An 18,492-nucleotide genomic window follows, 5' to 3' on the forward strand; every position below is an offset into this window, starting at 1 on the left:
GTCCGACTGCCTGGATCTGAATCCCAGCTCTGCCACTTCGTAGCTGTGTGTCCTTAGGCAAGTTATTTTGTCTTACTAAGGGTACTTTTCTCATCTATAAAATGGGATTAATAGTAGCTCCTACATAACAATTAATGTGAAGTACAACAAGACCATTCATATGAAGTGTCTAGAACAGTGCCTGGAACATACAAAGTGGTCTATAAATGTTAGCTGCCATTATTATTGTCATTATTGTTGATGCTACTTTATTATTATCACTACTATTATTAGGCCAACAAAGAGAGCTTGCTTGGCAATAAAGGTGAGCCCTTATTTATTCCTAACCATGTGCTGGGACAGGACGCAAATTCTTTGGCTGATTATGTATTGGAAAGCCTTTACCATTAAAAAGGAAGGGAAATTTGATAGTTCATTAAGCTTAGTAGTCCTTTTGTTTTTTAAAAAAATTACATGGAACACCCAGAAATATATACCAATAGCTAGAAAGTAGAGACCTTCTGCATCACCATTCAATGAACTGTTTTATCAGAAGCTAAGAATGCTCCTTTTAGGAAGGGTATTGAAACAATATCTTAATTCTTTGAATTAAGAATCTGTGATAAACAAAATGTTATATCATTGGGTAGGGAATGGCTAATAAAAAATAATTAAGCACTTTGCCCCTATAAAATTTTATAGCCTTCATTATCATACTTCGGATTTATGAGGTTCGTAACATAAGATCTTAGATCTCACCAAAATTGTCTCTGAAAAGATTGTACCTCATGGCATACAAAATTGGAATCACATATTAACAAAATATTGAAAGAATTGAATGAAGGTTAAATTCAGTGACTTCAGAGGAGATCATAAGGCCTAGAAAAATGATGGACAGATAGATTAAATGTCATTCCAGAAATATTCTGTGTTAAAGTTAATATTTTTTATTCTTATCTTTATTAGTTTCTCAAAGATAATGGAATGACTAGCTCAAAAGGGATGATAACCTGAAGTCATGCCCATAGCAAGATATCTGTGTTGTCTAAAAACTGAATGTATTTGATTCTTGTCATATGTCAACAGTATTTTACCATATAACAATGTACATAATATCTTGTTACAGCCTTATATAAATACTTCATTTGTGAAAGCAAAACTTCATGGCAAGTTGACATCATAAAATCTTTTATGTTTCAAGTAGCATTACTACAGAATTCTTAGTAAATGTTTAGAACATAAATGTTTAGAATACCATTAAAAACATATTTGAAAGCTCTCTATTATTCATTTTCCAATGCATTACATGAAATAATGCTGTAATACTCAAGTTTTAACATGTCTAAATATCACCTAGAGATAGTATGAAAAATTTACACTCATGAGCCTCATCCCTAGGGATTCTGATTTGGAAGATCTAAGGTGGAACCAAGGAATCAAGTATTTTTATCGATCACTGCAGGTGATTCCTCTCTTTGCCAATGGTCTTCTGAGCACATTTTAAGTAACTGTGATCATTCTTATGGAGTGCATGGCACAGTGCCTGACATATACAAGCGTTTCTTTCTTTCTTTTTTCTTTTAAAAATGATGCCCCTTTATTCTCCCCCATCCAAATCTGCTCTGTTATATTCTGGGGACAGTGGGCTATGGAGTAACTTAAGGAGCTGCAGTTTCAGAGTCACTGGGCCAATGGGGAGGCTTTGGTTGGAGGAATCAGGTACTGATCCTATTCCCTTGTCCCTTTGGTTATTCCCTCTTTCCTTTCACTCTATTTAATTACTGCTTTTTAGACCACATATTAGTTTGATCTTCTTCATCATAAACTGTTTTAAAATATTTCCTTTGAAACTGCTCAAGCTCCCATTCTATCTCTCTTTCTAATCCTCACTGCCAACATTCTTGGTTGAAATCATTGAAAAAAAGAGTGCAGAGAGATGAGAGAAACTAAAAGCAAATGTTGATAATGCCCACATGTAGGAGGTGAAAAGAAATCAGTGAACAAGTAAAACATGCAAGCAACCAAAGCGGTAGGGGAAGATGGATTCTGCAGAGTCATCAGTGGGAGGGCAGAAGACGTGGGGAGTCAGGAGGGCCTAAGGGGCTCATATTTCCAGGATGATGAGGGCTGAGGTAAGGCCTGTCACTGGAGATTGGGATGATGCTGGTTCTCTGCTGAGCTGTTTCTGTACAGTAATAGGAAATAACCATTATATCACAGGTATGATTGAGAAGATGCTGAGTAAGTAGAGAGTCTGCATAGGTAACTCTTCTGCCAATGTACCCAGATTTATTTAACAAATAGCAGATAAAGCAAAGAAAAATTGAAGCTGAAATCAGTGTTTCTTTACACAGAAAGAGGTAAGTACCTGTAGTAGTCCATTTTTGTGTTGCTATAGTAGAATAGCTGAAACTGGATAATTTATGAAGAACAGAGGTTTATTTAGCTCATGATTCTGGGACAGCTGCATCTGATGTAGGCCTCAGGTTGCTTCTACTCATGGTGGAAAGTGGCAGGCAGCCGGTGGGTACAAGCAGATCCTATGGCAAGAGGAAGCAAGAGAAAGGGGGAGGGAGGTGCCAGGGTTCTTTAAACAACCAGCTTTCACCAGGAACTAAAAGAAAGAGAACTCACCCCTTGCCAGAGAGGGCATTAATCTATTCACGAGGGATCCACCCCCATGACCCAACTGCTCTCAGCATTGCCAAATTGGGGATCAGATTTCAGCATGAACTTTGGGGAGATGACATATCTAAACCCTATCAGTGCTGTAAAAAAAATTTTTCATGATACTTGATAATGAACAGTAAGGCAGACTTTATTCAGGACCATTGCTACAGCTGTAGGGACCATTGCAATGGGACTTTGCAGTGAGGGAGAGAGATTGGATTTAACTCCAAATACAATAAGGCAGAGTGGGTATTTACAGCCAAAGAGTAGTGGAGGGATCAGTGGATGGAAAATTATTAAGAGGAAACATCAGAGATAATGAGGACTCTGGCTAAACTGACCTAGCAGGATTCTTGTTGAAGGCAGGCCGGGGTGATTAGACATCACCGGGGGGATGGTGGAAGATGAGGGAACAGATATCAAGGATGGGGGATCTAGGTAGAGTGACTTAGCTGGATTCTTGCTAAAACTGGAAAAGTGCAGAGATGAATATGGAAGTCCAAAAATTGAGGCCTAGTTGAAAAAGAGCTCAGTGGAGCTTGAACTAGAGTTTGGTAAAGGAGAGAATCTTTGTCAATATCCCCTCTTGTTCAAGGAACAAAGAGACATGCTTCTTTCTTTTGAATGATATAAATCCATTCCTCACTGACCAGATGACCAACTTTTGTTCATCAAGGACCAGCTAAACTGTCTCTTGGGACTTGGTAGTAGTAGAGGACATTTGCTGGATGCTGTGAACAGCCAGGAATTTAATGAGGGGAATTTCTTTGAAAATAAGATAAAACATCAATTAATAGTTGGAAACCCAGTTTCTGAATCCAGAGGGCAGCCAGTCAAGAAGGTTTCTAGATGTGGGCTTGAAGCATCTTTAGATAGTGGAGTGAGTATGCTGGTGGCAATCCACTGAATTTCCTGGTTTGCAGTTTGAATGTCTTTGGTGATGGCACTGGGTTCATTGGTCTTCTGGTGAACTTTCTGAGTGGCCCACACTATCACACATGAAAGTTGCTCATACGTGATCTGTTATAGTGATTTCTTTGATGTTTATATCAAGTTGTCCAACTTCTGTTTATAGGGATTTGGGAAAACAGCAGTTTTCGTTCTCAGTGATGCCAAATCAGGAAGAGGGAGAAAAATTGGAACCATTATTTTGGGGAGTTGTGGCCATAATCACAGGAAACTAGAAGAATGGAGAACCCACAAGGGTGTGCTATAGTTTTCTATTGAAACAAAATTTCTCTGTATGGTTGCCCCCCAGTCTTTTGCTTTTTGTTTATAAAATATATTTGGTGTCATGAGATTTGGCCTGATTATTTACATAAATGCAGCAAGAAAAATAATTGACTACATAGGCCTTTTTGAGTTTGCTTTGCTGGAACTTTACATGAGAAATCTTGGATTATACTTTCAAAAGCTTCTGGAGGCTTGGAAGTTAAGCCAGGAACTTGCCACCAGACTTCATCTTCACTACGAATAGATTTGGTGAATTCCTTTCTTCTCAAAGTTCCCAAGATACACTGAGCTTCTTGGGCCTGCCAGGAAATGATCTTCCTCACTCACCTTTAAGACTGGGAACCCTATAATCCAGGCACCAGACTGGTTTGTCTAAGAGGGCTTTGTAAACATTGGCTCTATAAAGTCAACCTCAGTTCCTTAAATTGTATTCTATGTACATCATTCTTAAATATGGTATTTCAGTCAAAGCTTGGTAATATAACCAATTTTTTCAATTTTGTCCTGTTAGAAGGAAAATAGATTTTTATTGAACTTATACAAATAACTATATTGCCACAGAAATAAGAAAATTCAATAACTTTACAAATTTGGGGGAATCAGGTAGGGAGCAAAGATAAATGTTACATTTCTGTTTATAAAAGTATAATCTAAGTTGTTACAAGTATGCATACCTTAAGAGAAAAGGGAAAAGGGTTACCTATATCCATAAAGTAGAATATTAAGGAACCAACGAAGTTTGCAAGCAAAAACTGTGATCATCCTTTACCAGTTAATTCAGTCCCATGTATCTTATTCTGCTTGATTTTGGGTTAGCAGTTTTATAAACCTGTCAGCTTCTAAAGATCTGGTGAGAGTTCATTATAGCACAATGGACAAAAAGATTTGGTTATCTCTCTGGCATACAACATTTTAGATATTAACTGAAATTATGACATATTATACCAGGACATATCATAGACAGTGAGGGTATTGAGAGATTTATGTGAACTTCATATAATTTCAAAAATAGCAAATTTTACCCATGTAAATGTAACCTAGGGAAGGTTAAGAGTCACTTCTTATTTGACAATGCTTCCCGGGGTGAGAGTGATGAATTTGATCCTATCCAAATCATGCCACCATAATTGTTAAAGAAAAAATTATTTATGACACTTGTTATAGATCAGTGAGTCAGACTTTATTGAGGACCATGACTATAGGTGTAGGGACCACTACAATGGGGTTTTGCAGTAGAGAAGAGAGATTGGACTTAACTCTGAATACAATAAGGAAAAGTGGGGACTTACAGCCATGGAGCAGGGTGAGGGGTCAGTGAATAGAAAATTATTAAGAGGAAACATCAGGGATGATGAAGATTCTGGCTAAACTGACCTAATAGGATTCTTGCTGAAGACAGGCCAGGGTGACCAGATATCACCTGGAGAATGGTAAAGGATGAGGGACCTAATCAGATATCAAGGATGGGGTGAAAAAGTGGGCTTACAAGATTCTTGCTGAAATTGGACAATTCAGAGATAAGCATGGAAGTCCAAAAGTTGAGGCCTGGTTGAAAAAGAGCTAAGAGGAGCCTGACTAGAGTTTGGTCAAAGATAGTCTCTGTCATTGTGAATAGATGCTCCACATGTTATAGATTTCTTGGATTGTTTGGTACTACTGCCTGTCAGTTTTTAGGTAAATATGGATTCACTTATTAATCAAACAATATCAAACGAGAAAGGCATTATTTCAAAAGAACTCACAAGTGAATTCTAAAAATATATTTATCTAATCATTCATACTCTAAACTTCCTGGTTGTTTATTCACATTAAGGTCGGCATCCCTGGGCTCTCTCTTTTGCAAATCAAGCTTCTGGTTCCTGGATGATCTAATTTGAGCTCAAGGAGCAGAATTTTTGGACTTTAGTACATTCCAGAAAAATATCACTCTGAAATCTGAAAATACAGTTTTGAAGAAAAACATTTCCCTTATAGGAAACAGAACTAAAATGATTTCATATTGGCATTCCAATTTTGTTCTAACTTAGTACTTGGGATGAAAATTGCTTCTTTGGATGTAATTTTGTCACTCAATTTTTTCCTGCTTACTTTCTTAATATAGCAAGTAGATTCAGTAAAGTCTGAAATCATACATTTATTTCACTGAATAATGAAATAGAAAGCTGAATGACTAATGAATTTAAAATATACTGAGTGTTCTTACTACTAGCTACAAAGAGAGGTTGCTGAAATATTTGTTAGATATGATATGGTGATATCTGCCTGAATGTTAACTGTATAGTTCAGGGGACACCCAGTGGTTAAAAGGAAGTAATTCCTTGCAGTGGTACAGTGTTTAAAAAATTGTGGAATAAACTATTTCTTGCCTTAGCAGTGATAACATATTACTGTCTTTGGTTTTCTGAATGAGCACATGTTAGGAAGTCTGTGTGTGTGTTGTGTGCGTTTTAAGAAGAGGTTGGTTTTGACTTCATATATAAATTTTCTTTGAAAATTTGAAAACTTACAAAGCATAAGATTGGAAATGCTAGAAATTAAACTAAACCTTTCCTCTAATAAAAGCATAAATGATATTTAAAAATTTTTAATAAATGACCGAGGGTCATGAATAAGAAAAACAATTAAACCTTTTTGACCCAGAAATTCCAGTTCTAGGAATTTGTTCCAAGTACATAATCAGAAGTGCCCTGATGACTCATACAAGAGTATTTATCATAGCTTTATTTATTATAACTTGGGGATTGGGGAGACCGAACAAATATAAGTAATGAATTGGCAACATTATGGCACAGATGTAGTGCTTAGTGACTAAGGCATCTTTAACATCATGCTTTGAAGAATATTTAATGAGGAAATACTTAACAGAGGAAAATGTTTGTTAGAAAAAAAAAAGATAAAAGATCTACAATTCCATTTATGTAACATACTTATAATATATTATGCATGTTTTTGTATTTTCATAAAAACAGAAAAACTGAAGGTAATTGTCTTGACAGGATTTTAAGTAATTTATATTTTCTTTTTTCTCCTTTTCTCCTTATTTTAAATGTATTTTTTAAATCAGAGGAAAAAGAACAATAAAGAGAATAGATAAAAAAGAATAGGTAAGAGAGTGTTTTAACACTGATCAGAACTAAAATCTGATGCATCTGTCTGCTTAGATCTTAAAGAGAAAAGTATTTTATGCTTGAACCTTTTTACTTTGGAGGCCCTAAGAGGTACTTCTAGATCAAGACTGCTGCTGCTGGTGTGTGTGTGTGTGTGCGTGTGCATGTGTGTGTGTGTGTGTGTTGTGTGCTTTTGTGTGTGCAGGTGTGCTTGTGTGAAGTCTCCTGACTTCAAATTCCACCATTAGTAACTTCCTTAGCATTTGAGTTAAGCATTGGGTTCCCCTGGGTCCTGTTTTAAATTGTAGTTATTCCTAGGAGGGAATTAACAATTAACATCATAGTGAGAAACAGTTTGATAGGAAGAGAAGAGAATTATGTTTGTGTAGAAGAGCATTTCTTAGATATTTTCTTAGATATGGACAGAAAATAGAGACAAACACAAAGACAGCTTGGACGGTAAGGATTGCTAAATATTTTTAGTTCATGGACCCTTTGGAATCTGATGAAAACTGAGCTTTTCTCTGAAAACTACACACATATATACGAACACAAAAATTTTTTTAAAAAAAGCAACACAGACTTTAAAGAAGTTTATAAATAGACACCACTCCCACCCCTGTAGGGGCCATCTTATCAAGTAAATGTATTTAGGAGGCACCATCTAATAGTATTTTAGTTGGTTTGTTGATATTTCAAATTCCACCATTAGTAACTTCCTTAGCATTTGAGTTAAGCATTGGGTTCCCCTGGGTCCTGTTTTAAATTGTAGTTATTCCTAGGAGGGAATTAATAATTAAATCTTAGTGAGAAACAGTTTGATAGGAAGAGAAGAGAATTATATAAGTACAGTTTTTTGTGTAGATTTGGTAAAGGTAGTAGAGAACTAGAGATCATTTGATAATAGTAGCTAACAGATATAGGCATTATACTCACATTTATTCCTTAATCTTTGATTTTAAATATGTATCCAATACATATCATAAAAATTTAAAAATTCTACCTAAGGCCAATTAAAGAGACTTCCATACTACTATGGTCAATTTTTAAAATTCTTCTGTCTACCTCTTCATTTTCTTTTCTTCCTTGTGTGGTACCCCCTTTTCATTCAAAAAGATCATATAGGAAATAATTGCAATTCCCACTGTGTAGGTATAGCCATTACCTCTTTGTAGGTAGGAAATGAGGCACAGAGAGAAGCTAAGTCACAGCAGAGGCAGAGCCAGAGGAAGAATAGTATTCTCCTGACTTCTAATCAACGCAGCCACCTCGAGACTAGAAAGACTTGAGCTGGACTACCTTGAGGACTTCTACCTGGAGATGATGGATAGACAGAGTAATCAGAAAACAAACACACAGGAGTGTGAGCACCATAGTGTGTTTTGTTAAAGACATTGTTCATGGAACATTTCATTTAGTAAGTGAATTTCTGTGTAATATTATGAATTAGTAAGACTTATTTATTATAACTTATTTTTCAATGTTTTCTTGGGCCAACATATCCTGCTTACTGCATCACATTTGTAGGAGCAAACTTCTTTTGGTAGTAAAAGTAACTTGTACTTTTTGGAGACAACTTACAACCATAATATAAAAGAAAACTTGTAAATAAGAGTCATAGTTTTATAATTGCTTGTTTTGGGGGAATCTGCCTACCCTTTTGAAAGACAATCTTTTTCTAGATACTATTTTCGAATAAAGCATGTGTTTTCATGTGGAAATACAATATTTCTTGTCATTTTATTGGGTGACTATTAAGTAATGGAATTGATTTGTTAACAGACATGTCAAAACTTACATATTTTAGTGAGAGTTTTTATCTTGAAATGTACTATACTTTATCAAGTCTAAGATACCATTGATTTGAAAATGCACTGATTGGAAAATGCTAAGGAAAAAAAATATCAATTAAACTCCTACCAAAGCTTTCTTATACTGATTTTAAGATGCATTTTTATGTAAGAGGTGTAAAACAGGAAAGAAAATGGTGACAAGTCAATAAAATTCAGTAGCAACCTAAAAATTTATATAGTTAAGATATTTTCCGTTCAAATAATTTTGAAATGATTCTACTTTGTCTTCAGAGCACAAAACAGTTTCATCTCCCTCCTTCATTTTTTTTTTACTAAAAATTCGTATTATCCAGTTTGAACTTTTCCCATATTTGTCAGACATAAATCTGATTAACTTTTGGTAGTTTCAATAAATTAAATCTACATTTAGAGGATAAATATTTGCTCTACTTCCAAGGATATCTAAATAATTTGTTGCAGTTCCTGAAGACAGTTCAACAAACAGGGTTCCAAAAATACTTTGAGCAATCATTTGAGCATGCTAGCTGCCAAGTTGAAACTTTGAATGTTTCAACATTTTTTAGATGCAAAAGTTCCTGTGTACTTGTGTGTTCAAACATTTAGTCATGTATAACATCTTGTCTGTTACTTATAGTTCACTGCAAACTAGAGAATCCCCCAGCCTGCTCTCTCCTGAGGGCTCACCAGGGAATATTTGACATTACTCTGGTGGAAAGTTGAACTAGTCCCTGTGTGCTCATTTTTACTATACTTTAGGGTGGAGAAGATAATTACTGGATTGGAGGGAGTAGGGACTCTGACCAGCTTCCATGCCACCTTCATGCAAGGAAAGGTACAAGGTCTTAGCTGGGGCAGGAGAAGCTGCTCTTACACTGGGAGTCTTTGGGGAATGGAAATCTGAAAACCCAGATTGCTCCTTCATACCCAACCCTTACTAGGATTTGTTGAGCTTCTTGGATTGGTAGGTTTATTGTTTCCATCAAATTTGGAAAATTTTTGACCATTTTTTTTCAAATGGTGTATTTTGTTTTGTCTCCTCACTTCTCACCTCTTCTTGGAGGCTGCACTTACATATGTATTTGCTTCTTGACTCATCCCATAGCTTGCTGATGCTCTCTTTAGTTTCTCCTAGTCCTTCTTCTCTCTGTGTCTCATTTTGGATAGTTTCTATTGCTATGTCTTCAAGTTCACTCCTCTTTTCTTCTGCAATGTCTAATCAATTTTTAATACCACCAGTGTATTTTTTCATCTCAGACATTGTATTTTTTATCTCTCGAAGTTTGGTTCAGGTCTTTTTTTGATATCTTCCATGTCTCTACCCAACACATTTTTAAAAAACTTTTTATTTTTGAAGTGATTACAGATTCACAGGAAGTTGCAAAGATAGTATGAAGACATCCCATGCACAAAAACTAGGAAATTGACATTGGTAGCATATGTGTACATGTAGATTCCTGTAGCCAGCACTGCAATCAAGATACTACTCCAGGACCACAAGTAGTATGCTTTTTGAACATTATGTTTTCCTGCATATGGAAAATAAAGTTGCATTTTTCTGCCTCTATGCATGCCTTGTAATTTTTTTAATGGATGCCAGATAGATGTAAATTTTATCTTGTTGGGTGCTTATTGGTTGTTGTTGTTGCTGCAAGTGTTCTTGAGCTTTGTTCTGGGACACAGTTAAGTTACTGGGAAACAGTCTGATCCGTCTGAGGTCAGCTTTGTTTGGCTAGGCCAGAACAGCCCATGGAGAAGGACTAATTTTTCTTCAGTACCTGATGTACTTCTGAGGACTACCCTGGGATTTTAGCCAGTGGGAATGTGTGCTCTTCCTGGCCCTGGGGGAGCCCTAGTGATTGTTCCTCTGCTCTTTCTGGGTGTTCTTTTCCCAGACTCTGGTTTCCTCCCAGGCATGTATATGCGGCTCTCTCTTGCGGCTCTCTCCTCTCTGATGTTCTCCCTGGGAACTTGAGCCCCTTAAGCCTGCAGGACTCCCAGCTTCATCTCTTCAACCCAAAGGGACCAATGGCCTCTGCCTATATCCTCCTTCCTGCAGCCTGGAAACCCTCTCCAGGCAGCAGCTGTGGCAATTGTAGGGCTCCCCTCATTTGTTTCCCTCCCAGGGAATGCCGTCCTGTGCTGCCTGTTGTCCAGTGTCTGAAAACCACTGTTTCATATAATTTGGGGGTTTTCTAGTTGTTTAAATTAGAAACACTCTTCACTTCTGCATCTATATTTCATTATGTAAGAACGTCATTAATGTAAAAGGAAAAGAGCACTACTGCTGAAAGCAGGGTGTAGCCCAGTTTACTAACTTAAGTTCATTCAAACTATGGAGGCGTCTGAGCACAGTTTTGGAGTTGGGTTGTTAGATTTTTCCCTTTCATAAGCCTGGAAACTGACTTGGGTCTTTATTCATGTACTAATGAGTTCAAGTGTTCTCAAGATATTCTGCTGATGTTTAAATGTGCACAAAAGCTGTTGAAATCACCTGTGCAATATCCTGACCTAACACACCGTAGCACCTCAAAAGTGTTCTTGCAACTTTCAGGAAACACACTGAGGTCCAGCCTATTCCTGCAGATTTTGATGACCTAGAATCCCCTACCTTACACATACATGCACCTGTGTGACAATGTAGGCACCTGTGGGACCCTTCAGAGCAACTGTCCAGAGGGCCTCCATCTTTGACATCTGGTGCAGGAGCACCAGGACCTGCTGCTCTGGCTCTGGAGATCACACTCATACAGAAGGGGAGGACTTTCAGCATTCATCCTGTAACTGGTCCCGGGCTCTCCTCAGCTGGCAGTTATTGAGCAATTATAGTATGTCTGGCTGTGGGCTAGATGCATCACACATATAGTTTTTATGTAATCTACAGAGTTCACACAGGGCCAGGAATAGCACATGTTCGCACAAGGCAGAATTGCTGGAGAGAGTACTCAGAAGAGTATCAGCTCAGTTTTGAAAAAAAATTAGTTCTACTTGTATGGTAAGAGAAAACAAACTGTTTTTTCTTAGTATATTCTCACACCCCACACAGAATACTTCTGGTCACCAAAATGTGTGAGGGTTTCTTTCACACCAAGCAATTCTTCATTTCTCAGCAGACACCAACTGGGTTTCCTACAATTCAATTCAATTCTGACACTAATGCAGATCCCATAGGTTTACAGCTCAGTCCCACAAGTCTGCCCCCCACTTCAGATGCCAATCACAAGTCCCAGGTTGTCACCTGTAATTCTGAACAACCAGCTATAAATCGGGTCCATGACCCCCTCCTCAGGTTCGAAAATTTGCTAGAGTGGCTCACAGAACTCTAGGAAACACTTACGTTTACCAGTTTATTATTTAATAAAGAATATCATAAAGGATACAGATGATCAGCCAGATGAAGAGGTACATAGGGTGAGGTCTGGAAGGGTCCTGAGTGCAGGAGCTTCTGTCACCGTGGAGTTGAGGTGTGCCACCCTCCCAGCACATGGATGTGTTCACCAACCTGGATGTTCTCCAAACTCCATACTTTTGGAATTTTTATGGAGGCATGATTCATTGTTAACTCAATTTCCAGCCCCACTCCCTTCTCCGGAGAATGGAGGGTGGGGTTGGAAGGTCTAAGCTTCTAATCATGGAAGCTTGGTTTGGTCTTTCTGGTGACCAGTCCCTATCCAAGAGCCCACCAATAGTTACCCTATTGGTATCAAATGTCACCCAGGAAATTCCAAGGGATTAGGAGCTCTCTGTCAGGAACTGAGGGCAGAGACCAAATATAAATATTTTTTATTGTAGCAAATATCACATACTCTAAAGGCTGCTCTGATCCAAACTAACAAAGCTGAAAAGCAAATATCAAAACTTATCAGTGTCCCATTGTTAAAATCATGGGCTTGTCCTAAAAAAAATCACTTTTCTATTCAATGAAAAAATATTCTTTTTCTGATTATATAATAATAAAAGCTCATAAAAACTTTTCAACAGCCACTAAGTCTCCTGAGTTAAAACTAGAACCACTGGGGGTTCCCTGGAAAGGTCAGTCTGTTCCATTGCTATCCGGTTAAGGACTTTGGGCCTCTCTCTAGAGTGGGGACTTCCAACCTGTGGACCACAGACCTCAGGACATATCTCACCTCATTTAATCCTCAAAATCACCCTCTGAGGTATGAGTAGAGTTATCCACATTATTCAGATGAGAAAATTGGTGTTTAGAAATGTGCATAAGCTTACCCAAGGTTGCATAGCTGGCATTTAGTAGACTAGGATTCTTGCCACCTATGTGGTACAGTAGCACCATTATCCTAGAGAATGTGGCACCTTTCCTTGCATAGTCACTTAGTCTCAGGATAACATGAGGCTTCCCTCAAGGGGGCTTTCCTGAGATTTTAGGTGACAGTGACACAGCAACTCTTTACCTGGCTCTTAGAACTCCATTGTTATTCTGAAACTAGTTTTTATGACTTGAGTTCTGATTCATTCAGTAAAAAATTTTTATTAAGAACTACAACAGATATACAAAAATATGCATTTAATTCTTTTCATGCCATCCTGCAACAACAGATACAGTGGACCTAATCTGTGCATTCTTTATTGAGCTTTATTCTGCCCAAGCATGAAGTTTTCTTTTGCCAGTCTCTTGGCTGGCAAACTCTGAACCACTTTTTGGAGGTGAGGGAACTGCTTTCAGGAGAGGGTGTGGATTCCTAGTCCATGGAAACAGGGCCTGTGTACAGTCAGTCAGGAGTCTGCTAATGACTAGGAGGGGCACATGTGTTCTCTGTAAACGGACCACAATTGGTGTTCTGGAGTTTGGGTCCAGTAGAGGCAAATAGGGCATAGAGGATTACACTTCTTTCCCTGTCAATAGTTAGGACTGAGGTCCTGTGACATTCTGAACTGCAAGGAGGGTATGACTCAGCCAGGCCTGAACAGACATGTAACAGACATATAGAGATAAAGGGCAGGATGTTTCTGACAGTTTCCTTTCTGTAAAACTTGAATTAAACAAGGAAGTGCTCATAAACATTAGAAGAAATGTAAATGGTTGGCAAGGAAAAATCTGCTCATTGTCCTCTAGTCTATAGATTTAGAGAAATAGAGAAAAATAATTTAACTCAAAATTTTAATTTATCATGGGACAGACATTCTCATCTAATATTTTAATCTTTTATTTTAGAGACTAGAGCATATCTACATGTAAGGACATATGCAGAATCATACACAAATGAGCTTATTTTGAGAGTTTCCACTTATTGTGAGTTGATGAATTCCATTCTGAGGGTAAATCCAGCCCTATGATTAGTAAGTAAATATGCACACCCAGCCAGGTGAGAGATGTGTCCAGGCCAGGGAGGGATTTCTAAGGACCAATGTTGATGGTAAGGGACTTGGGGTTGAAGAAGACACCTGCAAAACTAAGCACAAGGAGACATGAAGCCAGAGCAATTTGAGAACTTTGCACCTGGAGGCAAAAGAGGATTCACAGGGGCCAGAAGATCCCCAGAGAAGTCTAGGAGGTAGATCAGAGTCTGGAAGAAATTGATGATCCACAACATACCTGGCTGTAGGACCATCCTGAACCCACATCACTTCAGACTAAATATCTTGGTCTTGCTTTCTGTTTTACCCATCTCATACCATATGTAACTGCACCCGCCATGCTCCAGCTGCACTGGCTTCTCTTTTTTTTTTTTTTTTTGTGACCGGTAAGGGGAACGGAACCCTTGGCTTGGTGTCGACCGCACCACGCTCAGCCAGTGAGCACACTGGCCATCCCTATATAGGATCCGAACCTGCCGCCTCGGCGCTCCCAGCGCCGCTGTGCTCCCAGCGCCACACTCTCCCAAGTGAGCCACGGGTTCAGCCCATGCACTGGCTTCTTTCTGTGCCTCCACCTTGCCAAGCCCATTCCCACCTCAGGGCCTTTGCACGAGCTGCTCTGTCCATCTAGAATGTCTCCTCTCCCCCATCCCATATTTATGTAGTTGGCATCTTCACCACAGTCCCATCTCAGGCAAATGTCACTTCTTTGTCCATCCTGTCTGAAGCCACCCTTAGATAGTCACCCTCTGTTACTTTACCTTGTTTACACTCAGTTTAGCACTCATCACTCTCTGAAATCATCTTTTTTTTAAAAATTGACTTATTTAGAGCCTGAGTCCTTCTACTGGAATTTAAGCACTATGAGAGCAGAAGCTTTTTCTGTTTAATTGGTCATTGATCCTGATTGCTTAGAATAGGACTAGGCTCAGAGTTTGTTCAGTGAATGAATGGGCGAATGAATGCATGAAATCAAACACAAGTGAAGAAAAGGAGCTAGCCAGGTCTTATATGTCAGCCAAAATAATCTGTAATCTGTAACTTTGGTTACTAACCTAAAAATAAGGAGTCTGTGCTCTATAGAGGTATACATTTCTAAGCTTTTGTATTGTGTTTTAAGTGCCTGACATGGGTTTAATAAATATTTGTCATAATATAAATTAACGAAAGATCATTTTTACACATTCCACTCTTATTTCAGCTGAACTTAATTGGTCTCTTGTAATCTAAGTAATGCAGGCATCTCTGAGGGCAAGCCAGTCTTTAGGGTGACAGGTCATACCAAGTTGAGTTAAAAGACATTGAATTTATTGTTAAGTCATTTTTTAAAGTGATCCTTGAGTTGGTGTAGAACTAAAATAAAAATTAGCATGTGTATTAAGTTTAAATCGTTATTATTTTTAACTTAATACATTTATAATAGCCAAAAAGCAAGTTTTTTTATTCTCATGGGCAATTTTACGGGTGAGCTGTGGTCCGGTATCTAGGCTTTTGATGTAGTGAATGGAATCTGTAGTTAGCCCAGGATTGAAATAGGGCCTTCCTCATTCTTAGCTGAGACCAAAGGCTAATAACTGGAGTTCTGGGCAGCTATGGCACACTGGACAATGGCCTAACCCCTTTGGGCTTCAGTCTCTTTGCTTGAAAATGAGGAGGTTGAAATGGATAATGAGGTTGAAATGGATAACCCTATTGCTCTATTTCTGTCTTTATGTCTTAAATCCAGACTCTTATAGTCAATCCATTTATACATTATGGCTATCAGAAGCTATTTGTTAACATACTTTATCATTTGAAAAAGACTTGCAATCTGGTAAAGTTTAGGCCGTTCCCTTTTTTCACCATTTCCCAAATAACACCCACATTACTAGCTTTTTCTCAGCCTCTATTGTCTCTATCACATTTATCCAGGATTTTTCATCCCTTGGTTGGTATGTATGTATCCTTAGAAGAGACTATTTATCTGCAGGTGATACCTGGGAGCCTGGAACTCCTGCAAATGCCTTTGAGGCCCCCTAGATACCATTTTATAAAAATGTGTCCACCCTGGTGGTTTATGAAGTACTCTGAGAGCTTGTCAACCAGGGGATACATAGAAATTATGATTTGAGGACAGCAAGCTATATTTTGATTTTTCTGCCTGCTAAGGCAATACTTACCCTGAGAGAAAAGAAGACTTCAGCTCAAAATCCCATGGCAAACAGGCATTTTCAAAAAAATTGAGCTATATACTTGGCTAAATATTTCTTCTAAATGTTAAAGAATTAAACCAAATTATTCTCAATTATACATATTAAAAATTTTTACTGCATAGACATAGAGCACCTTAATGTGTTACATATCGGCTAATTAATGCATTACCCTCCCTTTTGTATTCAATGTTTCTAGTACATTATTCACATTTTATAAGTCTTTCTGTAAATTCTCACCATTTTACATTACAAAGCTTTATAATTTATATGCTTGCTTCTTTGGAATGTAGATATTCATAAGTAAGAGACAGCGGGTATTAAGGCCTTCTTGAGAAAGCAACTGTATCGGGTATGGAGGCCTTGTCGAGGAAGCAACTGTGTATTTTACCTTTCCCTTTTTTCTCATTTATTTTCCTTTTCTCAGTTAAAATAGTTATATAAGAAAATACAAAATCCTTCCTGAAGAAGGATTTTTTATTTTTTAAGCACTCATAAACCAACCATCAGAAAATAATCCCGTGTGAACTTCAGGGATCATACTATTCATCCTATTATATAATCTGACTTCTTTATATAAATATGAATAATATGTTTTTATTTAATAAAATGTTTTTCTAAGAAATGATTTTTAATAATCACATGATATTTCATCCTGTAGCTGTGCCATAACATAACCTGTTATGGGAGGCAGTATAGGTAGGTAAGAAAATAGAGTCTGAAGCAGACATCCTACATTTTACCATCCAAGTTATTTATTCACTCCATTCCTGTCTCTCCACCCATAAAATGGTGATAACAATAGTACCAGCTTTAAATTGGTTAATGTGAAGATTAAATAAGTTATAACACATAGTACTTAAAACACTTAGAGCATTTAGAATAATGTTCTCATAGACTTTATTATTAGAGCATTATTATCCAATTATTATCTGTAATTGTTATTCTAATAGTATAATTACCTGCCACATCATAAGTACTCAATAAACATTCGTTATTACTGCATTTCTTGTTTTCAGCTTTTTGATGTTATAATACTATAATGAATATTTTTGAAGAAAGAGGCTTTTGTTCTTATTATTTCCCTGAGATATGTTTTTTAAAGTGACATTACATCTTTGATACACATTGCTAAATCATCCTCCATAGAGGTTGTAACATTGTACACTGTCTGTAGCACTGTAAGAGAGAAAGCAGCTACTCCGCAGTGAGTCATGTTGTTTCTGGAAGTGCATTATGGTGGGAAATGACAACTGCCCATGTGAGGATTTTTGCAGTTCTCCAGAATCATTAAATATTGAACAATGGAGATTTATCCAACTTACTCTTCTTCTTCAATATTTATTATATACTCTTCAGCCAAAGTTATGAAAATTAAAAACATGTTTGTTTCAGGTGCGTTTAGTATATTAGTCTGATTTTTGCTTGAAAAGATATTTGTATTGATATGAAAATTTGCACTTGACTACTTTGTTAAGGTGTTTCCCCTCACTGAAATGAATATTTTCTTTTTAAGAAAAAAGCAGCAAGCCCTGGGAGCAGTCAACCCTCCAGAACCCAGGCTGCTGGAACAGCCTCAGCCACCAAGGTCAGTCATTTCCTTAGCACAGAAAGATCCTCCTCTACAGGTGTGTCATCAGTAGGTGGGGCTCATAGAGAAGGCAAAGAGTGCCTGTACATCACTGAAAGTTTTTGAACAAAGTATTTCTGTGCTGGAAAGAACGATATAATTTCTTAACAATGATTTGAATGATTTAAAAACTAGTAAAACCATCTATGTCATAGTTCTCCCTGGCATATAATAATAAATAAGTGTTCAATAAATACTAATTATTATCATAAATATCTATAGATAATACTGGACTTTTGTACATGCTGTGAGTGGATATATATAGTCCTCCTTGCTTCTTCAGAAAGAAATTCAAATCCCCCTCTGAGCATTAACCACACTAAGCTCTCTGATAAGTGCTCTATGTAATTGTCTCATGTAATCCCCTCACATCCTTATTATTATTATTATTCCTTTATAACTGAGAAAACCAAGGTTCAAAGAGGCTGAGTAACCTTGACAAGCTCATGAAGCCAGTAAAATGAAGGTGGGTTTCAAACCCAGGTTTCCTGTTTATATAAGGTCTTGACGGTGCTGGACTCAGAAGCTCTGCCTAAGCATTTTTTATTAATATAACA

The 18,492-nt window shown here is 37.5% G+C and overlaps 1 protein-coding gene across 6 annotated transcripts in view; it reads left to right on the forward strand.

The window, feature by feature from the left end:
* CAST (calpastatin) overlaps positions 1-18,492 on the forward strand; it is a 112,048-nt gene that overhangs the window by 19,797 nt on the left and 73,759 nt on the right. For all 6 annotated transcript variants that reach the window (XM_063087029.1, XM_063087030.1, XM_063087027.1 and 3 more), the window contains exon 3: positions 17,822-17,893. In XM_063087029.1, the coding sequence (XP_062943099.1) occupies positions 17,822-17,893 (72 nt within the window). The remainder of the gene's footprint in view (positions 1-17,821; positions 17,894-18,492) is intronic.

Source organism: Cynocephalus volans, chromosome 2 (assembly GCF_027409185.1).
Source record: "Cynocephalus volans isolate mCynVol1 chromosome 2, mCynVol1.pri, whole genome shotgun sequence".
In the NCBI taxonomy this organism is placed as follows: Eukaryota; Metazoa; Chordata; class Mammalia; order Dermoptera; family Cynocephalidae; genus Cynocephalus; species Cynocephalus volans.